Consider the following 25,203-nt stretch of genomic DNA (forward strand, 5'->3'; position numbering starts at 1 on the left):
ATGTGCTACCGTTGGATCCTCCAGTCGCTTAGTGATAAATCTCTTGTGGAGGCTTGTTGCCTTCGCCGTTTTGGGGTGACATGAAGTGAGAGTTTGGTTCTGACGAGCCGATATCAGTGTCGCAGTGGTCTGAGTCATGCATGGCACGGGGGGTGATGAGGACATCTCAGCGGTCTCTTTCTCTGAAAATGATGTAGTCAATGAGATGCCAGTGTTTGGATTGTGGGTGTTGCCACAAACCCTTGAACTTATCGGCCTGCCTAAACAAGGTATTGGTGATAGTGAGGTTGTGTTCAGCACACTTGCTGAGGAGGAGTTGGCCATTGGGATTACACTTGACTACTCCATTTCTCTCTATGGTTCCCTGCCATATGTTAGCATCTCTGCCAACTCTGGTATTGAAGTCGCCAAGGAGCACAACCTTATCTTCTCTGGGGATAGAGGTTAGCACTCTGTCAAGGTTGGCATAAAAGGCCTCCTTGATGTCTAACTCTGCATCCAGTGTTGGGGCGTATGCACTAATGAAGATGGCATGACGTGAGTGATTCAGTGGAACTCGAAGCATTATGAGGCTCTCGTTGATCCCAATAGGCATTTCAGTTAACCTGTGTAGGATGAATTGTTGAATGGAAAAGCCAACTCCATAAATGTGGTTTCTCTACGCAGCAGGCTACCCTTCCAGAAGAAGGTATAGCGAGACCCCCGTTCGGTATTAACTAATGGCTGCTATGTTGATGTTATACCTAGCCAGCTTTTCTGCCACAAGGGCGGTTCTTCTTTCAGGATGCTCATTTGTGCCATTATCCAGAATGGTCCTGACATTCCATGCAGTGACCATAAGAGGTTGTATAGTTTGTTTTTGCTTTGAGCTGTGATTATGATTGTGTTTTTGACTGCATAAAGATGACCTTATTGGGTGCAGTTGCCCAGCCAGGTTGGTTCTTTAGGCAGGCTATTTTTAGGGCACCTTTTCTTGCCCCCTCCTTAAGTGGGGTGAGAAGAATGGCTCCTCGAAAAGGCTGCTCAGTTGCACAGACAGGACCGGATTGCACTGCTGCCTAGATCCCAGTGTATAAACGACCATCTTATTTATGCTGCCCATGTGCAGAGTTGTGACTAGAAATTCCCGGCAGTCATCTCTGCCTGTCCCCGTCGCCAATCGTCCATCGCCATAGGACTTTTGGGGGTATAGGGGTTTTGATGATGATGAGAAGTATGATGAGCTGGATGATGGCTGTTTGTGATTTGATTTATGTGATGAGACAGAAGTGCAGGCTGCAACCACAGGTCTTGGCTCTCCCTTTTCCTGATCTAGTGGGGCAAGCAGTTGCAACGATTGGGGAGAGGGAGAGATGCAATGGACTGCCGATAGCCCAGTTTGTTGGGTTTCGCCTTAGCTGTCGGCCCATCTTGCAGTGCCTTCATCTGCCAGTGTAGTTGTTGGGTTCCCATGGTGGTCACCTCTTCCACCTATACCGCCATTAGCAGGTATGCTCTGTAAGCATGTCTGCCTGACGCGGGGCTCCACAGCAGATTTTTCGTTAAGGGTTACTCCGTAGTCTTATACCTATCAAGGCTAATCCGCAAGGCAGCGGAACAGTGGTTGGCGCCAAGATGGGTCCACCGCCAGTGGGCCTATTGTGCCATCCCTCTGGGGCCCGCTGCTGCTCCAAGATCTCATGATGGTCTAGCCTGGGCCCACGAGGCACCCAGTTACCGTGTGTTGCCACGAGGAGGTACAGCAGGAGTCTTGATGGTGAGGAGGCTGTGTACTGGCAGGGGAAGACTTACCATAGGCAAGATGCTTCCCTGTTCACCATGAGGGCTAGCCAGCGGCGGTAACTGAAAGCAAGAGGAAGCAAGCAGTGCTTGCACCTTAACACTAACATAAGGCTGCCACACTAGATGCATTACACCACCCTGTGCCTACACACACACACACACACTATACTTATATATCCACTCAGAAGCTTTTTCATCTTCACTCTCTACTCTCAACCAACACTCATATCTCCATTTTTAGTTTATTAAGGTTGATAAACGTAGAAGCTATTTACCATTTCTGAAGGTGGTGACGATGGCAGAAATCAAGAAAAAGATGGCGGTATCTACCAGCAACATGACCAACGCTACACCCAGCGTCATATCTGAACCTGTTGGGAAGTAATATTGCCATGAATAATGGCATGCCTTGCCTTACATATGTGATGTGTTACCTGAGATACACAAACTGAGGTCTGGGCACAATGTACCATGCAAGGAACATCATCTTCATGGCTTTGTTGGTAATCTTTGCTCAAACTGCTTTATTGTTTACCATTATTTGTATACAGTACCTACATTGTCTAGGTATTTTGTTTGTACTGTCAAGATAGAGTACAAAGTCTACATACACAGTACAGTGCAGATATACCTGAAATGTGTATATGTTACTGGCAAACAGTTTAATCAGGCATTTCATGAAGTGACTGAATTTCTTTTAGGTAAATAATGAAATTAATGTTTCAATCGGGTTAGGTTAGGTCACACCGCCCAGAGGATGGTTTGCATGTGGAAGAAGCTAGTCTTTGTATATAAAATAATACTTACAGTACTGTACAGAATTGTACAAAGTAATGGACTTTGTTACTTAAGTAAAAGTATTGTTACACTGGCAAAATGTTACTCAACTTGAAGTAAAAGTATAAAAATGTGAATGTACTCAAGAAGAAGTAAAAAAGCATCTCACTCTTAAGATACTCAAGTACTGAAGGTAAAAAGTAACAACAAAACTATTAGTCTCAAATATTAAAATAAATCGACATTAAATTATATAAAAAAATAGTTAACTAAAGATAAAAATAAATGAACCAAAGCATTTCACATGTTTCTTTGCTCATCTTTCTATTATGATTAATCAATAACTTGATTCCCAAAATTATGGCTGTCCATTCAGGATCTTTTAGGCCTAAATATAAACCCAGCATGATCTACCGTAAGAGAGTACTTGTACGTTCAGCCATTCTTCTCCCTACAATCCATTGCAGGGATAGTGAAAGGCTGAGGGTATATCCATCCAACACTATGATCACTTTCTTCCTTATCCACACAAGTATCATTGACGCGAACTTATGGTCCGCAGGCATAATGTTGTCTCTGCTCGCATTAGATGAGGATACAGACCTATCTAGCTAGTACCTGAGGTGGGGGATGACCCGCACTTCTCTTCCTGTAAACTCTGTAACTGCCCTAACACTAACACCCCTCAACACTACGGTATTGCCTGGACTGTCCCACTGTCAGGGACCTCCTACCACAGGGAGACTCACTTACTTCTATATGTCACCATCTACTTATTTATAATAATTTAGATTTAATTCTTGTTTGCTACCTAGGCTTTGGTGGGTGCTAACTCCCATTGTCCTTAAATCATACTGTCTCCACATCACAAGTCACAGCGTGTCCTGCAAGACACAAGTGCCACTGTATTAGCATCTGACCGCACGGTCTTGTGACCAGGCTTGTCGCCCCCTGGGATGTAATAAATTTATTAAATAATAAATAATAAGCCCAACATGACCTCACAAGCAGCAGATGCAGGTAGTGGGGTAATAAGCTTCAGAGATAAGTCACATAATGTCGGGAAAGACGGTTGAGGAGTTTGTGGACGATTGTTGCCTCCATAGTGACTGAGTCTGACTAAGACTCACTGTGAACTGTCCCTCTAATTGTGGGTGTGGCTGTGGTGATGTCACTCTTCGATTCTAATTGAAGAGTGGCTGAATTTTTCGCACCACGTAACATCTAGCAGGTGTGGGGGAGGGGGCAGTGGTACTTAGTTATTTAAGCAGAATTTTAAATACATTCAGTCTCACACATATGTCTAGATACATATTTTATATCTAAGATGGAATTATGTAAAGCATTTTAGAATCACAGCCTCTTTGAAATTCATTTTAGGGACAAGTACAGTATATGCAAAGAGCAACTGATGTCTAACAGAAAGGTGGGGGAGAAGAGAGGGGATTTGATGGGCGAGGGAGCTATAAGAGGGTAGGCGAGGTGAGGTGGGTGGTCAAGGTGCTAATGGACATGAGAAGATCAAAGGTGAAAGTCCGCTGTTATGGCCACTGCCACCTGACTTTACCTCACCTCAAGAGACCTCTAGGTATGTGACTGCGTGATGCCTCCCCACACCGTACCCTTCATGGATCCACCCACACAACTCTTTTGCTAAGGTTAATAATTCATTAATTAATTGAAATTATATTATTTGTTTGCCACAGACATTAAAATTCTTTGTTTGTTTGTTTGGGTCGTAACGAGTAACGATTTTTTTTAAAATTTGTATTGGAGTAAAAGTATTAGAAAATCATACTTAGGTAAAAGTAAAAGTAAAAAAAAAATAATACTTTTTAAAAAATTAGATACCGAAAAATGTTATTTGAGTACATTAGTACTCAAGTAAATTTATTTTGTTACTTTACAACTCTGGTACTTTACTTACTTTTACTTTTATCCTCTTCACCACTGATCGGCTCGTTACCCGCTTGGGCGATCGGTCATGTCTCTGATTATTTTTCCTTTTCTTTTATCCTCTTCACCAAATGATCGGCTCGTTAGCCGCTTGGGCGATCGGTCACTTCTCTGATATGCACTGTTGGCAAGAACTGGGCATGCACCGGCTCCTGAATATACCTGAACCCGCTCCAGTGTTGGTCAAGTCTGGTTTTGAAAGAGCTCACACTCGGTGCCATCACAACACTCTCTGGTAGATTGTTCCAAGAGTTCACAACTCTCACTCCAAAAAAGTTTGCCCTCACAGTTTTCTGGACCTGTGGCTTCTTCAACCTTGAGCTGTGACCCCTTGTGGGAAGAGCGTCCGCCAGCTCCAGGTAAGTACACTCAACTGAGTACTGCCCTTTGAGAAGTTTATACACCTCAATTAGGTCACCCCTTGCCCGTCTGTAGTATAAGCTAGGCAAGTTCAGGCGCTCCAATCTCTCAGGTAGTTGAGGTTTGTTTCTGATAGTATTATTTTTTTGTTTGTGTTGTGTGTGTAGTGTCTCTACACACACACACACACACACACACACACAAACACATATACAATACTGTACAGGTAAAGGAAATTACTGTCTCTAGAACGAATGTCACCCTGTCCCGGCTGCGAAAATGCCGGCAACTTTAAAACTACCCGCAGAAATTCTTGGGTACATCCGGGGTGTCATCCGCGAATAACAGAGGACAGTGAATAAAAATCCACAAATTATCCAGGCAAACTGTATATTATAAAACTATATACTAATAAGAAAAATGACAAGCAGAGGTGTGTGTGTGTGTGTGGGAAGTGAACATATGCGAAGATAAGTGAGTTGTACTGGTGGCTGACTCACCCGCCTCCCTCCCTCCTATGTGATGTCATGGCACACACACACACATCTCAGTCAGCTAGTTGACTGCCTGGCTGAACTGTGGCATCACTTAGATGATGGTTTGAGTGTGGAAGGAACTATTTTTTGTCCATAAAATATGAGTTATTATATTTTATGATATGTTATGTATCAATTTTATAGTTTATCATCACAATTTTTGTTTAAAAAGTGGTTATAGCAAAGGGGACATAGTTGGGAACCTAGAAGATTTAGATAGATGGAATTCGGATAAAATGAATTGCACTGTAAATTAAGCCTTACGTGGTTTAGAGCATAGATTAACATCCGCTACATTAAGGGACACCAAGGTTTGGGGCGTATATCAACATCCTTGAAAATTTTAAATTTGTTGTTAATCTCTATGGGCCCTAGAGCCATAAATACACATTTTGAGATGTCTGGCATACACCCCCATGGGCAATCACGTCACTTGGCCTCGTGTTTCTTGGCAACACGCCAGTACCTTCACCTGTCCCACACTGTAAGGATGTCGTTACGTTATGTTATCGGTGACGCCGAAATAAACTCTATTCTTTTTGAAGAGAATGTTCCTTGTGATGCTAAGGAGCCATTAGGAACAGACAGTGATTTGAGTGAGTCTGATGATGTCAATGATCCTGACTCCTCACATGATGACACGGATAGTGAGAGTAATGTTGGTGACCCTGACACCACATGCCCAACTCCATCATCAAATGCATCACTCCATCACCCAGAACGTCGACCCCAAGACCAGGATGAGGCTCTACAAGCCACACAGAGTCCCAGACTACACTTCCAACATGCATCTGGTTGACAAGTCTGACAGCATGATCTCCAGTATAGATTGTGCACGTAAGACCATAAACTGGTACAAAAAAATATTCTTCCATATTTTGGACATGTCCTTTCTGTATGCGCGTATTCTTTATCTAGTGAAGAACACCCCCCGAGTTTTCATTGAATGTGGTAAGGCAGCTTTTGGAGATCAATGCAGTACCTAGTCGGAGACCTTCAGTGAGTCCTTCCAATGAGGCGAAGCAGAATTCCCAGAAAAAATGTCATGCGTGCTGTGCAAGTGAAATCTGTGCCAAAGTACGCAAAGACACTTGCTATCAGCGTACTCAGTGTGACATTGTTCTGTGCCTGAATCCATGCTTCCAACAATACCACACCTTTCAAAAGTACTGAAGCACAGGAAAGACTTCTGTAAATAGTGTAAATATATATAATTTCTCATTATTTTAGGGCACCAACACAACATGATGTGGTGGTGGCATTGTGACAGTGTATTGGTAAAACTGTACCGTATGCCTTTGTGCCTTACCCTGAGAGCATATGTCATGTGTCGACTCCTAAAAATTGACTCGGTGAATAATATCTACATGTTTGAGTACAATAAATAGTAAAATTAGTGTAGAAATATGTAAATGTATGTTATTTTATGTAAGAAATGTCTGAAACTTCCTGCAGTATGTTTGCTGTGGAGCAGAGGACTCTCTCTAAGTCACGTTCCATTTGTAGAATTGTCACATGTAAGTAAAAAAAAATAATAATAATTTGAATTCCATTTTTCTATTCACCTAACTATCCAGTATTATATAATCACAAGAGGTGGAAATATCAAAATAAATTCAGAGTGATATGTCTCTCAGGTCATGCAGAGATTGTGGCAACGTTGATTTAAAATGCCGTAGCTGGTTCCTATAGTAACAGACGCTACAAAACAAATCCTACGATTTTGCCAACGTGAGACTTGGGTTGCCAATTTCCTACCATTTCACATGATTCTAGACATCATTATCTAGCTTTACCAGCAAAAAAACAGAAATTAACTTTTTGGTAACCAGAGGGAGGTGTCTAGGTTTATTATATGGAAATCACATAGGGGTTAAATAAAGTCTATGACATTAGATTTACCATAATAGTAGAAATGTTCTGCACACAGTGGCTGGCCTGACATGACTGGGGAAGGTTGTTGGGAGTTAATGGGTTAGTACCATAGAAATAAAATTTTACCAGAGAGTGCTGAATGTTAATTCTGGTGCCCTAGATACTCTGTGGTGCAATGTATAGTAATTTATACCCAAAATATTGGGGCGTTGCAGCACCCTCTCTTCCCACGTCTATGTACTGTACTGGGTGGAGTGAGCCAGCACGCACCCGACCACAACAACAACCACCAGAATGACCAAGCATGGAGCACAGCGAGGCGAGGAGTGTTATCCGCGCAGCCAAATATTCCAAGATTTTCCCAGATTTTTTCCATCTAACTTACCATTTCCCCGAGGTATTTTATAATAAATTCCGTCACCATATACTGTATGTGCCGAATTATATAAAATTCTGAGATATCAAATACCGAGTTATATAGAGGGGTTACTGTTAGTATAACTCAGGCATTCCAGGCCACGCTCAGTCACAGTTAAGTACTTGTAATGATAACACCCAAGTTTGGATGTACTGTACAGTATTCAAACAATCGTCTGTTCTCGCAGACATGCCTTCCAAAAGAAAATTGTTCATATAGAAGCACTTAAAGATCAGAGTTGTAAAGAAACAAAGTAAATTTACTTGAATACCGTACTCAAGTAACATTTTGGGGTATTTATTTTTTAAAAAGTACACTCAAAATTATCAGTACGTACCCTGTACTTCTACCTTTACTTAAGTATGGTTTTCTAATACTGTACTGTACTTTTACGCCAATAAAATCTAAAAAAACAAAAACAGTTGTTACGTGCCTCAAACTATAGTTTTAAATATCCAATCACAAGACACAGGACAAACTTGGAAGCTAACCAATCACAAGCGTTTCTTCACGTCTGGACCAATTACGTGTGTTCTTTCATACCGTTTTATCTGTGTACCCAAGCAGCGAACACAGAGTTTAAGTGCCCAAGCCACCTTTTCCACCATTTCCTTGTTCGGTGCGACAGAGGCAACACTCATCCACAAACTCCTCAAATTTAGGAGCTTGATAGTTACTTGGCATGCTCAGGGGATGGAATGAAGCTACTGAGGTCTTTCCCGATATTATGTAACTTATCTCTCAAGCTTAGCATCCCACTAGCTGCATCTGCTGCTTGTTAGCATCTGCTTAGTCATACTGGGCTTATATATATAGGCCTAAAAGATCCCGACTGGACAGCCATAATTTTCAATCAGTTATTGATTAATTTTAATAGAAAGATTTGCAAATAAACATGTGTAATACTGTGCCTTTCATTTTTATCTTTAGCTAACTAGTTATTTATAATTTACCGTGGATATATTTTAATATTTGAGATGATTAATGATTTTGTTGCTATTTTTTACTTTCAGTACTTGAGTACGTACTTTATGAATGAGATGCTTTTTTACTTGTACTTAAGTACATTGAACTTTGGATATTTTTACTTCTAGTTGGGTAATATATTACCAATGTAACAATAATTTTACTTAAGCAGCAAATTCCATTACTTTTTATAAATCTGTTAAAAATTGACAAAAATTACCAGGTAAATGCAATATTGTACAAAGGAAAAGTGTATACATAATATCTATCTGATGGACGTTGTCAACTGTCCACCACCACCACTCTGCTTCAGCTCACAAGCACATCAATCTACACCCATTATTACCACTCTATGGCAGGAAATTTTTGTAAGCATTATAATTTATCACTTTACCTCTTATTAGTTTACTAGTTGCTTGGGCTGTTGGTCTGTTCTTTGTTACTTTGTTATGACCTTTATTGTCCAGTGTTCATAGAGAAGGAAATCAGAGTACCTGGAGCAAACCTGCGATGTTTGGTAGAGTCACACTGTATCTGGACTGGGACTCAAACCCATAACACAGTGGTGAGATATGTGGGTTACTGTTGCACACTTTGGGGTGACTTCTACAGAAATAATAGCATACATACGTAAACAGCTCTTGCTACAAGTGTCTCTATGTATCTAGAAGATTAACTAACACTGTACAGGTCAGTCTGTATTGGTGAAACTCAGGAGCTACCAGAGAGTGTATGTATTACCATGTATTAATTTCATTGTAATATTTCCTATATTCATACACAGCTCTTTTACTACACCTACAGTACTTCATCCTCGACTACTGGAGGAGAAACATAAACTAGTTAAGAACAACTCACATCCTCTCAGTACAACCTGCGAAAACTTAGTTCAACGCTACCTACCTCTCAGGGGCGGTGTCCACAAATTGTTGAAGTCTGCCCCTTTTAGGAGCAACTCATACTGACAAATAATTTGAAAGCCAAACCCAAAGGCTGAAGGTGGTAGGAGACACTGTAAGTATGAGAAAAAATATTAATACAAATACAATAAGAATTAATACATGACGGTGCAAGCAAATATTACATCAGGTAGCCTTGGTCACTTTTTGCATAACAGCAGTGACTAATCACCTAAACAGTTAATAAGCAGATCATGGAAAATGATACAGCAAAGTACAGTACGTTAAAGTACAGCATAGTATAAGAGAAAAGAAAATAGTGTAGCTTGATTACACTGTACAGTGGGGTCTCATTTTATGCAGGTCTCGTGTGTGTGTGCGTGTGTGGGTATCGCTTACGTGATTGGTTGAAATGTGACTATAGTTGTAGTTTACGTGGAAAGCCATGGTTAGCATTAATTTAGTCATCTTTTGCTTATTTAGATTAATTCGACAAAAAGGGGGCCCTGTGTCACACAAATTACCGAAAAATCCGGTGCTTGAGAGATAGTGAACACTAACAACATTGTTGGGAGAGTAAGAATGATCAGCTGATACAGTACCACTCTGTACTGTAAGCAAGAGACTGCACTAGCTCATCTGGGTAGTGAGTGTTGGATTTTTTGGGGGAAAATTAATTATTTTTCAATAATGTTTTATTAACCCGGCACCAAATAAACTTTCTCCCCTTGTGGGGGGACAAGGGTCGCTTGTCTGTCCTCCCTTTTAACTGAATGTATGAGCCTGGCTGTTGTCTCATTCACCAGTTTTTTATTTATTCATTATTATATTCTCATATGATCAGCCAATTATGGGGTATGTTTCATCATAGGTAATATAACACACAGTATTAAATAACAGAACAAAATACCATACGATACAGTATATAATTAGACTTATAATAAAAGACAAGCCGATCACAAGGAGATCCTCTTCTCTGACCACTTATCCCCTTCCTCTGTAAGGGGGGGTGAGGGGTGTGACTGGCCAATGCTGCATTTCCCAATTTGTCATTTATTCAGTATTATATTCTCGTATGATCAGCCTCTTATGGTGTATGTTTCTTCATAAATAATATACTGTAATACGTTAAATAATAGAAAAAAATACGATATATAACTTGCAATATGAAATCAAAATAAAGCAGTGCAAGCTAAATCAGTGTTGGTGGTGTGGCGGTACCAGAGTAGACCAAAGGACCCTACAGGCAATGTTACCAGGGGCTTAAACGTCACCGGCAAGCTCTTATCACCTCCGATTTTACACCTCAACAATTCAAGGAGAATCCAGTGACGATGACCCTGCCACTCTGGAGATTGGTGATGAAGCTTTAGTCGCTTTACAAGTGTCTGGAATTGATTTTGAAGACTTTGAATCTGACTAGCCTTCACACCCTGCCTCACACCCTGCTCTGTCACGCACTGTTGGCAAATACCATGCATGAATGACTCCCAGTGTTGGTCAAGTCTTCTTGAAAGAGCTCACACCGCAACACTCTCTGGTAGATTGTTCCAAGAGTTTACAACCTCACTGTTTGACGGTTTTCTGTGCTTCTTCACATTATTATCTTCCTGGGCTTTCTTAAAACAATTATTTAATAATATAGTTGCAGTTCATGTGACATTTTGTGTCACTTATGGAAGGTTAAGTTCATTACCCAAGGTCGTCCTAGAGTAAAGGTCTGGTGAGTCTAGTACAATATAGTGATTTTAACCCAAGTTAAAGGGCATCACGTGTGCAGATTTCTGATGGGCAGACGTGTACCAGATGATATACCCGAGCAAAATGAGACCCCACTGTAGTTATTTCTTTCTAGGCCACAATTAAGGTTACCCGGTAGGTAAAAAGAGATAAACTAAATTGGGATACAGACTCTTGGTCAACCTATTTTAAATTTCTCTACTGAACTGTTACAAATTTTGAACATGACTGGCTGCATCACAAGGATTCCAGAAACATATATTAGGAGCTCTGGGTGAGAAGTAGACAAGCAGCAAAAGTAACAATGCCAGAAATGTTTAATTTTAAAGAGAAGACTATGATGGTACAATACACATCTCTAGCCACTGTCACCTGTCATGTTCTCGCTCAGATATAATTACAGTAATACTCACACTAAATCTGATGATGGATAATGGAGTCTTGACTTGTATTAATGTGATGGAAACAAACGGCACACTGAACACCAACAAGCTCATCACCCCAACAAATGTAGCTAAGACTGTTGAGGGCACCAGGCAAGCAACCAAGTAGCTGTGAAGGGAAGGATTATCAACCAGATGAAAGACCATCACAAAATAGTGAATCATACTTTTGTGACACTATTCCTCAAACTTTTAATCACATTTTGTTTCGTCACTCACCAGAAGGCTATAATACTGAGCCCGTAGCAGAACAGGAAAGTGAAGAGAACCCAAAAGTCGACCTTTGGCTGCAGACCCCCAAATTTGATGGCAAATGTCACCACCAGCAGGATGATCACAAGGTGCAGGAGGGAGTAGAAGAACCAGACTAGATGGTCCAACCATAGCCGTAACCCCATTACCTCCTGAAGCTGTTTTAAACAACAACAAAAAAATTAAGAATAAAATTCCATTTCATGAATGAGAGGAAGAAATAGGTAACCTGCAAGACCCATACAACTAAATACCCTCGAGTAGAGCCTACAGTTGCCGAAAGGTCTCGATATATTTTATGGCAGGATTCTAAACCACCCACATATGGGATGTACTGTAGGTGGTCACATGTCAACAGAGCTCCCTATTCACACACTAAAAGAAGTAGGAGGGACTCGCCCCATATACTTCCCGTTACCACACAGTAATGCAATCTTCATAAAGGTCCATAAGTATCTTAAAATAAATAAAAATTTTTAAATAAATACTTTTTTTTTATAAAGACTGGAGTTTCTTGTTCCTAAGTGGATTTGATAAACTTTCCTCTTATAAAGGCTACACAGTGTATGAAATAAAATCATGTGCTCTGGTTGTGCAATGAGATTAAGTGGATTTAGTAGTTCCTAATATAGTGACATCTGCTGAATAAAACACGTAACAAAATTTTTAACTTACGCACAAACTTTGATAATTTCAATTTCAATGAGTGAAATTCACATGGAATACAATGTCAGCTTTATTTGTCATATATAAAATATAATAATTCTGGGTAAACTGTTCTTATAATAATGAGAACAAATTAAAATATATAACAATGCTATATGACTGTTATATCTATTGATAATACCAAATTTCAACATGAAGACAGTTCATGACTACAGTGGGTTGTGTCTAAAGCTTCACTATCAGTCTCACCTGTCTGTTCCTGGACTCTCGCTCCTGCACCAACTGACTGATGAGAGACATGATGAAGATGGTGAAGGCCATGAAGGAGAAGACGCAACTCAGCACAGGAGAAGAATTCAACATGGACATGAAGCTGAGAAACAAAATAAATTATATAATCTTTTCTTGTGGCTTAAGGTTTGCTGAATTAAAATACATCTTGGTACTTATTTCCTGATCAAACTTCATATGGTAAAGGTGTAGAAGAGGGTGACCATCAGCAGGAATTGTCTAAATTGGCTGAAAAAGTTTTCCACATTAATATCATGATATTAAACACAACAATGCATAGAACCTAATAGAACCTGACAATCTTTTTATTTACTCTATCCCATTTAACAACTCTCCTCCCGGTGCCATTTTTGTTGTTTACCTCGCTGATTCCCTAGTCAAGAGACGTTTCCAAAATGATGGTGAACACTTCCACTTATTCCTCCTCGCCATTGCTGATGTATATCAACCCCAATATTAAGGTAAGTTGTTTAACACATAAATTAACATGAAAAAGCTTAGAACTTAAAAAAACCTGACCTAACATACCCAACCTAGGGGTATGTTAGGTCAGGTTCTCTACATTGTCATTTCCATTTTTGTGTTTAATATCATGATAAGAGTGTAGAAAATTTATCAACCAATTTGGACAATTCCTTCTGGTGGTCACCCTCTTCTACACCTTTACCCTTCATGTACTTTAAGTTGGCCAAATTACAGGTTCTCTCTACCCCTTGTGTCAGTAATCAATAAATGTAAAAAGTGAAATTTTTCTAAGTTCAGGTTTTTTCCAAATAAAAGAAAATGATTTAAAGGTGATGATTAAAGTTACATAAGCTGCTATAATTTCTCATTTGAAAACTTTATTGCCTCTCAGTGCAAAAACTTACTCATCCTTTTCATAACATGGGTATGGCTGTTGTTTAGTGTAGATAGGCAAGTTTAGCAGCAAATTTTCCTCCTCTTCTGTTAATGTTGCTGCTGTTGTCGCACGTTTTGTTCGTCTTGACAATAAATGCCGAGGTTCAATAGTTTTTGGCAAGTTGTTGACTCCTAGGGACAGCTGTTTCATGTTCTTGCTTCGTAAAAATTTTGATTTGTTACCAATGTCTTTATCAATTACTGACAAGAAATCATTATCTTGGCTCTTGAGAGATGCAGCTGTCTTGGAGAAGTTACTGTTTTTATGTTGAAGTTTAAGGATGGCTTCCTCTATAGTCTCCTGCAGTTGGAGGAAACCCTGGAGGTATTTCATGTGAAGAGCCATGTGTGCGTACGCTCCAGGTTGCCAGAACCTACAAAATTCAAAGGTTTGGATCAGTGTGTACAGTAATGATGCAAGACCAAATAATTGACTTCCTCCAAACAACATATATATTGCTCAATCCAGAATGCGACGTCTAGCTTTATACCTACATATGTAAATGCCTAGCATTAACTCGCCAGGCCAACATACAGGCAAATAAACATCTAAAAATTACTTAATACGCAATATTAGGAGGACACGTCGCTACCTGGCATTTAATTGCAATTCTCAAAACCTCCTCCCGCACCCTCCTTCACATGCAATGCTACCATCATCTTCTTGCCTGGAGAATCAGCTGTAAGAGCGCACAAAGAAGGCTCCGCTAAATTGTGTTGTAATAGCTGAAATATTAAGTGCCACGGGGATTTTATTTACAGTATTTATACATTTTCTAACACGGTGAAGAAATCGAGTGACTTTTATTTTGATTATGTCTCTCAGATATTGTGTTTAGGGCAATTTCTTATATGGTCCGGTCAGGAATGGCGACCGCGGCTCGTCTTCTATCTAGGAAGACAGTCGATCTTTATTGACTAATATCCTCTGTTTCAAGTCACTTAGTGAATGACGTTGTTTTTTGCCCTTCCAGGCTTGTCTTCACTGAAAGAATATATATACAGCTCCTGCCCGACTTATGGCGGGGTTAGGGACCCAAATCCAGGTCGTAAGTCGAAATGGTCGAAAGTCGGAAATGGGTGTCTCTTTTTCTTCTCAGCACCACAAAACTCTCACTTTTAAGCTTGCCAGCCATTTTAAATTGAATTACAAACGAAAATTTTGTCAGTACACAGTGCAATTACTGACGTTGGGACTCGAAAATACGTAATTTGACAAAATTTTGGTACGACTGAGGCACTTTGTAAGTGCGGGTGGTCGTAAGTCGAAAGTCGGGGAGGAGCTGTATAGAAAGTAACTGTGCAAAGTTCTTTTGACAGCTTTATTATTCGAAGGCCTAAACCATCAACTTCAGCTACACCATCAAATTCAGCATCATAAGCAGTTTCAATATTAACTTCAGGTTCAGTAACAGTTTCAGCAACAGCTTTTTGGAAAGCTACAGCTTCAACCAGTTGAACCTGATGACTTTGGCATCTGAGTAAAAACTCGTTCATTATTCATTGGCTGTCCTTATGTTCTAGACTTTACTACCATTGGTGAGTAAAATTTTTGTTTTACATTCGTAAATATTATTTAAAACATATATGAACAGTAAATAAGTGTTGCTTTCATATTCATATGTAGAGAAATGACGATATGTTTTCACATATGCGCTTACTGTTGGCGTTCCCAATCGTCTCGCTTTATTTCTTTACCATTAGTGGTTAGCTACTTCTAGTGTTCCATTTATTAACATTAAATAACATTACAGTACTTAAAACATACATACAGGTATTAATTTTTGTTTAAATTAAGTTCACCACAGCTACAACCAGGGTCTTATTTTCTTCAGTTTCTTGTGTAGAATCATCGTCACTCATCGAAGACAATGCAGTCTTGTCTCATCTTGTGTGTTTTAATATTCTACGTATTATTAATGAATTGCATTGTTCATTTCACATACTGTATATGTAAACATTAATTCAATCAAATACATATTTATTAATAAACAGTAGTGAATCTTTTGTACATATTCTTAAGATAATTGACTGTTTCCTTGAGTGCGGACGTACTGCATACATTGGCGTTCCACTATCAGCCTCACTTTTTCTTTAATATCAGTGGTTACTTCTACTGTACATTAAATAACATTAATTAAAACATAAATATTTTTTACATTAATTTTACTAGAACAACAACCAGGGTCTAATTTTCTTCAGTTTCAGGTGGATAACTGACATTATGGGTGTAAGCACTGACAACAATGCCGTCTATTATCCTCTTGTGTGTTTTAATATTCTATGTATTATTAATGAATTGTATTGTTCATTTAGCATATTTAAAGATTAATTCAATCAAATACATACAGCTCCTCCCCGACTTACGACGGGGTTAGGGACCCAAATTCAGGTCGTAAGTCAAAATGGTCCTAAGTTGAAAATGTTTAAATAATACATAGAAAATCTAAAATGGGTGTCTCTTTTTCTTCTCAGTACCACAAAACTCTCACTTTTAAGCTAGCCAGCCATTTTAAAGTGAATTATATTTTTTTTCTCTGTGTACTGACGTTGGGACTCAAAAATACGAATTTTGACAAAATTTTGGTACGACTGAGGCAGGTCGTAAGAGTGAGTGATCGTAAGTCGAGTAGGTCGTAAGTCGGGGAGGAGCTGTATTTAGTAATAAACAATAATTAATCTTTTGTAAATATTCGTAAAAAGATAAATGACGCGGTATCCTTAAATGCACACGTATATGTTGGCGTTCCCAATCCATCTCTTTTTTTTCTTTGCCATTAGTGTGTAGCTACTTCTATTGTTCCATTTATTAACATTAAATAACGTTACTTAAAACATATATATTATTTTTTTACATTAATTTTACTACAGCTGCAACCGGGGTCTTATTTTCTTCATTTTCTCGTGTAGAACTATCGTTCTGGACTCCCGGCTGTATACACAAACGAAAACAATGGCGTCCCATCTCCTCTTGTGTGACCATATTATTAATCATTTATATTGTATAAGGTGCATTCAGAACCATTATTTACAGAATATAGTTTGCAATTTTCATTAATTGTATTGTTTTGGGGGGAAAAGAGGGTAAAAAGCCAAACAAAAGATCCTTCCACGGAAAGGTCCTCTTAATTGCACCATATTGGATCCTACAACCGTGGTGTCTGGATCTGTTGGACTAGTGTCCGCATCCACTACAATAGCAACCAGGTACTGCACCCTCAGTTCGAGATATCCTTGGCACTTCACACTTGGAGTTTCGCAAAAAATGTTTAAATAGATTGTTGGGTAATTCCAATATAGTTAACCAAGTGATAGCAGGTCATAGACCCCAAACTTCTATGTAATATGAGAAAGCTTGGAACTTTTTCAACAATTTATCAGGTTAACGACTCCAATCACATTGTTGGAAACAATGGTGTTAGAATTTTTAGATTTTATGTTCAGAGTTAAAGGCCTTCGATGATCTACAATTGCATCTTATAAATCAGCATTGGTTGACCCTCTGACGTGGGGTTTTAATATTACTTTGAACCCAAGAATTTATCATATGCTCAGATTGTCCTTTTTCATTCAGAGACCTCCTCGGCGTAAGAGAATCCCACCTTCGTCTCAAGCTAAAGTTACTAAATTTCTTATGGGGCCTAATTACAATATAAATCTGAACCAGGACAGATTGCTCCAGAAGGCAGCCTTCCTTCTAGCAATAGCAACAGGTATGAGAATCAGTGAGCTGATTTCAATTTCCAATAATCCAAACAGGGAGGTACTACTGCCTGGGAATATATTGGAAGCACAATGTGTTGTCTAATGGCAGACCCTGCTGCCATATGGCATCACGAAAATTGTGACCAAGTCCCAGGTTGCTGATCTGACTTTCTGCCTCATTTACACACAATTGCAGGGTCTCAATTGTTTCTCTTACCATTGATAACACAACATACATATATTGTTTCTCACTTTTGATCTTTTTTTTCGTTTTTGTATTTATAGTTCTTTATTATTAACATTATTATTATTATTACAGTTACTGTATTATTATCATCATTATTTTATTATTATATTTTTGTTTGTTTTATCATAAATTTTATTTATTATGAATTATTATGACAATTATTATTATTATTATTATTATTATTATTATTATTATTATTATTATTATTATTATTATTATTATTATTAATTATTATTATTATTATTATTAATTATTGATTATTATTATTATTATTATTATTATTATTATTATTTATTACATTTTCGCCCCCCAGGCCTCGATGTGGGTCAGTGACCTGTGTCCGGGTGGGCTAATCTCCGTAAAAAAAAAAAAAAAAAAAATTGGTATTTTCTGAGGAAGATGTCACCCATTTTCCTAAGGAGATTCTAAAAAAAAATGAAAGGGAGGATTTTCAAACTCAACCTATCAGGATAAAACGGCTAATGGATGAGACAAGGGTTCCTCATACAGTGATCCCTCGGTTAATGAACACAATTCATTCCACAGAGTCGTTCGTTAACCAAAAATTTCATTAACTGAATCCATTGTTTCAATGGGATATTGGGTAACTGGTTCCAGCTCACAGAAAAGTACATACAAAGTTAAAAAAAATGCAGTAAAGTACACTTACTTTGAGGTGTGTATGTAGAAGGTTCCTGGTTGATGATGATGATGGGAATTAGAAGTAGGGGTGGAGGAGAAGGGAGAAGAGAAGGAAGTGGGGATGGAGGAGAAATCACCTTTCAGGGGACCCGTGCTTGATGCAGTAATTTCACCAATAAAATTTTAAGTTCACTAGGTGTAGTTCAAGATTATTTTATTTAAATCAAAACTGCACTGTGCTATATATTATCAAAATGTTAACTAAATTTCAGAATGACCAATAATTTTAATGAAAAAATGCAAAAATATTGAAGACACCAACAAAATCGATGTTCACTCCACTGTCAACAAAGCCAAACTGACGCCTGGTGGCTGAGTCAAGTGGCTGATGGGCGCACAAAAAACTAGTTCCCTTTACTGCATATATTATCAATAGGTTAACTAAATTTTAAAATTACTAATAATTTTAATATAAAAAATGCAAAAATATTAAAGAGCACAACTTTCTTGATATTTACTCCACTGGAAACAAATGTAAACATATAACAGATTACTGAATTGGCAGACTAGCCCATCAGCTGATCAGCTGATGCTCACAACAAAACGTGTTTTTCGTAAGGATTTCGTTAATCAAAGTTTTGTTCGTAAACTGCATTGAAGATCCTTATGGGAGGTAATTCATTAACAGAAATTTCGTTAATTGAACTGTTCGTTAACTGAGGGACCACTGTATATTGTGCCAGGTTAAGAATCTTCAAGAATGGTTAACCAGATTTCCTAATCGAGGCCCCTATGTATTCTCATCACAGATGGCAAGAAATTGTCTCCTAGTCAAATGACAAAATAATTATCTCAGTTAGTGAGTCAAGCAGAACCTGGCAAGAAATTTTTGGCACATGACACCAGGAAATAGGGTCTGTGGCCTTTCTGCGGCATATGAGCCTCAGTCAGATCAAAGAAGTGAGCTTTTGGAAATCTTCAAAAACCTTTCAAAACAGCTATCTTCATCTATCTCTGAAAGATGCTTCACATGTGGTGGTGCTGGGGTCCCCTCCCCCACCTAGTCAATCTCCACAACCAGGATCTTCTTCTTCCTCATCAGAGTAAAGTGAGTATCCTAATTGGGATATGTAAATTAACATTTTACCTTCCAGTAAATGTTCCTAATACAGGTGCTCCTCTACTTAAGAACGTTCAACTTATAAACTTTCAGAGATACAAACATCATTACTGAAGGGGTATACCTGCCAGAACAGGTGTTTAATGTGGATGAGACTGGATTATTTTGAAGAAAATTCCAGATAGAACAAACATTACCTAAGGGGAGAAGAGTGAGCCAGGTTTTAAGGCTGTATTAAAGGGTATAGCTGTACTAAATATCCATAATCCTTTCATTTTTTACAATATGTTTGGTATCTACAAGATTAAAGTTGGACTTACAAACAAGCCTGAGGAAAGTAAATCCTTGTTCGCAAGTAGAGGAGCACCTGTATTGGAAAATATTCCAAAAAATTTATAATTATAATCTGGACCTAAGCTAGCGGAGCCTTATACACAATGTCACCTCCTTCTCCACCTCCTGCTCGGGTAATCAAAGCTAGACGTCGCATTCTGGATTGAACAAAAAGCTGTTTTTTTTCTAAAAAACAGTCGATATTCCACCCATCTCCACCCCTCGAGAGTTGACATTTGTTTACTGCTCGCTCTAGGGCAAGAGATGACGGTAGCAATGTGTGTGATGGGGGTAAAGGAGGGGTTTTGAGAATTGCAATTAAATGCCAGGTAGCGATGTGTCCTTCTAATATTACATATTTAAGTAATTAGAGAAGAACGTTGATTTAAAGCAATTCAATTTAAGATTATTGATTTAAAGTGACACCCACAATTAAGGACAATGTTTTAATTTAAAGCGAATCTTTCCTATTTTGTGCGAGTCAATCTGCGCATCATATTTTAAAATTTGTGCCTAATGTTTCTCTGGGCACGCTACACTGTCCTAAGGGCAAAGCTGTACTGTACATGTACTCAAAATAATGTACTAAATGATTACTAAAATTTTTGTCTAGTGCAAACTATAGCATTAATAAATTCAAATTAATCACTATTTTATAAGAATTCCAGCAACATAAATTATATTCTCCCCGGTCACCTCTGTAACATTTTATTAACAAAAAACAAAAACTCAATCTAAAGGACATAAATAAACTAATAAATACTTCACTAGACCTTCGGTGCAACTGTCAAACATGTCACTGTCACCTCCCCTTCCTCCCCACCAGCCAGGGTTGGGTGGTTAGGTTTTTATCTTATATAATATCACAGACTAAAGTAAGGAGAAAATAATTTGCATTGCTAGAATCCTTGCAAGACAGTGAATAATTTGAATATAAACTTCATATATTTTGCACAAAAGATAAAATTTTTAGCCATTTGTAATTAGAACTAAAATTTGTATGTCTAATGCAAACTATAGCATGTTTATACTCAAACTAATCACTGTCTTATAAGAATTCCAGCAATGTTAATTATATTCTCCCAGGTCAGTTTAGTGACATTTTATAAGAGAACAACTTAAAGTCAGTCTTAAGGACAGATAAATAAATAAACACTAGACTTTGGCATCAACTGTCAAACATTTCACCACACCTCTCTCCCCCCCCCATCTTCCCATCAGTTGATCGCTAGTAAACAGACCATTTCATGAGCCTTAATTTTAGCTGTGTTGATTTATGAGTGTTTGTTTGAACATAATACTACAAAAAACAATGTTTTGTTTATTCTAGGAGATGGGCTGAGGTGCATCTGAGTAGACTCTCGGTCTTTTTAGTATTTGTGTTTCTCTTAAGTACCAAACTAAATTATTCCATTGAAACAACACCTCGATTTAGTGCAAATTCGATTTAAAGCGACCTCTCATGGAATCTATCTTGTGTTATATCGACGTTCTACAGTATTAAATGTTTTAATTGCCTATACTGTATGTTGGCCTGGCGAGTTAATGCTAGGCATTTACATATGTAGGTATAAAGCTAGACGTCGTATTCTGGACTTTATCACAATACTGGTTTTTAGAAAAAAATGGCATTCTTTACAGAGTAAATAAATTCTTTTGAAAAATTGAAAGCAGAGGATATTAGTCACTAAGGATCGACTGTCTTCCTAGATAGAAGATGTGTCGCAGTCGCATGATTGACCTGACCATATAAAAAATTGCCCCAAACACAATATCTGAGACATAATCAAAATAAAAGTCACTCGATTTCCTCACCATGCTAAGATGTATAAATACCCAAAATAAAATCCTCGTGGCACTTTATATTTCAGCTATTACAGCACAAATTAGCTGAGTCTTCTTTGTGCATGTTTACAGCCGATTCGCCAGGCAAGAAGATGATGGTAGCAATGTGTGCGATGGGGGGTGAAGGAGGGGGTTTTAAGAATTACAATTAAATGCCAGGTAGCGACGTGTCCTCCTAATATTACGTATTTAAGTAATTATTAGATGTTTTAATTGCCGGTAAGTTGGTCTGGCGAATTAATGCTAGGCATTTACATACCTATGCATAAAGCTAGACATCGCATTCTGGATTGAACAAAAAATCCCTAAGGTACCTTAATACAGTATTTCACAGCAACACATTTATTTTCTATGACTTTTGAAATAAGAGAAATGTAAACATTTTGCTCAACTTGCCCATGTAGAGGCAGTGATGATATAAAGTTATACAACTCTATAAATTGAGGATTAAGGTATGGAATCCCATTTGATGGTCAATAAAAAACAAGTGACCTCGAAATTACAGGTCCTCACAGAACACACCAGTGTAGTGCCTGCTAGTGCCCAGGAAGAGTGATATGCTCTGTGACATGTGGAGTATAAAAAAAAAACTTTTCTGCACCTTTACAGTGCTATACAATATGACACAATGGACCAAGAATTCTGAAGAACATTCATGAATACCAGCCTTACCAAATGAACGCAGCCTCTGTAAGTGATCGTTGTGTGGGCTGTCAGACCCAAAAGTGCAGAATTTTTGTTGTTGTTGACTGTACAATAGCCACAGGAAAAATATATTGCTACAGACAAAACCATGTATCTTAATGCTGGTTACTAAGCATTATGGGGAAAGGTAGTTTAGACTCAATGGGAGAATTAAACTTCTAACCTGTCACATCTCTAGTCCATGACAACAGTTGTTTCAGCCGAGTGAGGTGGCACACATTATATATGCAGCAAAACTTTATCTATCTGCACAGTGTTTGTGACAATGAGCATAATATGTTCTTTTGGCACCCTTCTCATACCTGATCTGGGACAGGAATTGAACACAAAACACAATGGTGAAAGTCACATGTGTTACTGCTGTACTCTCCCTTATCAATCACTTGTGAAACTCCAGAGGCCATAAAAATATTTCAAACTTAATGTTTATTCTGTGAGAGACTTACTTGGGTCCGAGGTGAAATGTTGAGGGGCTCTTCTCATAGTCTACCCTGAGGGTGTATGTCAGGTGAGCTGGGATCTTTGTCTCAGTATCACCTGTCTCTCCAGCACCATCAAACACAATGCCTGTAAAAATTAATATAAAAAATAATAATACTGAACATTATTGACTACAAATAGCATTCCTTTATGATATGAACATAACTAAAAACTCTTCAGGGTCAAAATAATACAGAATTTTTAGTTGGTGTTTGGTGTGTGATTCACTACACGTTGGTTACTTAGAGCAAGAAGCTACCTCAGCTATCAAATACCTTAAATTAAGGTCACACTATATCAAGGTCATATATATCAAAGGCATTAAGGATCAAAAGTATCTAAATCCCTTTTAAATTGGTCAATGACATTAACACGGTGTGAGGCACATTCATAATTCAGTAATATAGGCTATGAGGTGGCTGCTTGTTCAGTTTCTTCCTCTCAAATATATGATATCAATGATGTCTATCTTGTTCACCTTAAACAACCTTTTGGTCACATTACACCTAACAGGTCAGTGATTCTTGTCTGGTGATCCCCCCCCTCCACCCTTCTTAGCCACTGTACATACAAAACTCACCTGCCAGGAACATTTTCTCTTTGGCAGCATGGCTGGCTAGCTCTAATAACTCTGCTTCATCACTTGCAGGAACAAATCTCTGTAGCTCCAAGCAAGACAATAAACTCACACCCACTTCCAGGATATCTGAGAACTCCTACAGAAGTGAAAAATAGAATACTGTACTGTACTTATATATGTAAAGAATATCCAGTAAACTCTAGAGGATATACAAGTTGCATAATATAAGACATCAATAATAACCAAACACAGATTTCATGATGAGAAGAAATTTTATTATTAAGGAAACTTATGAGAGCTTGATTGCTAATAGAATGAATGTGAGTCATTAACAACATATTCATTTTCTGTGTATTAAATATCAGGTTAGTTGTTGTTATAATATTATTACTGTGGTTCAGCAACGAAAGTGTTTAAGAGCATAACATGACTGGTAATTACATGATCTAACCACATTTGAAAAATTTTGACAGCTAAAACACTCTGCTGGTTTTCATCAGGTTAATTATGATTTGAAATATCTTGACAAACTGATACACAATTAAAATGACAATCACACAGCTGACTAATATGTAACCCATAATCTCATTGAGACAGTTGTTATCTCAGCAATTAACATTAAACTTTTTAAAATATCAAACTAGCTATGATCTCTCTCTTCTACAGGAACAACCTTGGCAAATTCAGAGGCTTCTGTGAGTTGTGGTGATGTGTAGTTGATCTGCTCAGTCAGTGAGATGCTGTGTGATGATGGCAGCAGCTGCTGCATTAAACTTTGTACCCATGGCAGCTGCAGTGACTCCTTCAGCTTCTGTAGTTAACACAAAATTACTTGGTTAGTTGTAAGAAATGGAGTGAACAAGATTTAGAAATTATAAAGCTCATAATGTACTGAGGAAATGAAATGAACTCTTACAGCAAAATACATTTATATTAATGGAAGAACTAAATGGTTATGTAGATGAAGTTTCCCAATGATGACTCTTTCTTTTGATACAGTATTTTAATTGCACAATATTCTTCTGAAGATACAAATTTCGAAGATGTTCTTGTACTTCCATCTTTACTAAATTTTCTCACATCCTATTAATTTTTAGGCAACCTAAAGTCATTTAACATATTCTCATAATTGAGAATAAAATAAAAGCTATCTGATGTAGATCCTTCAAACTGAAAATGCCTAAACCAAAAAAAATTACTGTACTGTACTCAAATTAAAACAAACAGATTTCCTTTAGGTATTTGCTACAGTAATACCCCGCTTTACGCGGTTCTGGTTTACGCGTTTATACATTTACGCAGTACCCTGCCAGAACCGGAATTCCCACTTTACGCGGTGCATCTACTCATATACGCAGGTGAAGTATAATTTTTTTATTTAGCTCATAAAATTCATACAAATTACCCGGCCAGAATATAATTTACATTGCTGGAATTCTTACAATATGATGATCATTTTGAATATAAACATCATAGATTTTGCATTAGACATACAAATTTTAGATCTAATGTAAGAATTTTGTTTACTCAGAGCAAATATGTTATCTTTTGTGCAAAATATATGACGTGTATATTCAAAATATTCCTGGTCTTGCAAGGAATCCAGCAATGTCAATTATATCCTAACTTTAGTCTGAGGTATTATTTATTACTAAAAATGTAAATATACTGTTTTAACCCAAATA

The 25,203-nt window shown here is 38.0% G+C and overlaps 1 protein-coding gene across 3 annotated transcripts in view; it reads right to left on the reverse strand.

The window, feature by feature from the left end:
* LOC121875159 (phospholipid-transporting ATPase ABCA1-like) overlaps positions 1 to 25,203 on the reverse strand; it is a 157,731-nt gene that overhangs the window by 11,360 nt on the left and 121,168 nt on the right. For all 3 annotated transcript variants that reach the window (XM_042379595.1, XM_042379593.1, XM_042379596.1), the window contains exons 15-23: positions 24,192 to 24,329; positions 23,519 to 23,654; positions 22,905 to 23,025; positions 13,831 to 14,235; positions 12,920 to 13,043; positions 11,972 to 12,162; positions 11,723 to 11,861; positions 9,574 to 9,682; positions 2,058 to 2,153 (exon numbers count right to left, since the gene is read on the reverse strand). In XM_042379595.1, coding sequence (XP_042235529.1) covers positions 2,058 to 2,153; positions 9,574 to 9,682; positions 11,723 to 11,861; positions 11,972 to 12,162; positions 12,920 to 13,043; positions 13,831 to 14,235; positions 22,905 to 23,025; positions 23,519 to 23,654; positions 24,192 to 24,329 — 1,459 coding nt within the window. The remainder of the gene's footprint in view (positions 1 to 2,057; positions 2,154 to 9,573; positions 9,683 to 11,722; positions 11,862 to 11,971; positions 12,163 to 12,919; positions 13,044 to 13,830; positions 14,236 to 22,904; positions 23,026 to 23,518; positions 23,655 to 24,191; positions 24,330 to 25,203) is intronic.

Source organism: Homarus americanus, unplaced genomic scaffold, assembly GCF_018991925.1.
Source record: "Homarus americanus isolate GMGI-L3 unplaced genomic scaffold, GMGI_Hamer_2.0 scaffold36970, whole genome shotgun sequence".
Taxonomy (NCBI): Eukaryota; Metazoa; Arthropoda; class Malacostraca; order Decapoda; family Nephropidae; genus Homarus; species Homarus americanus.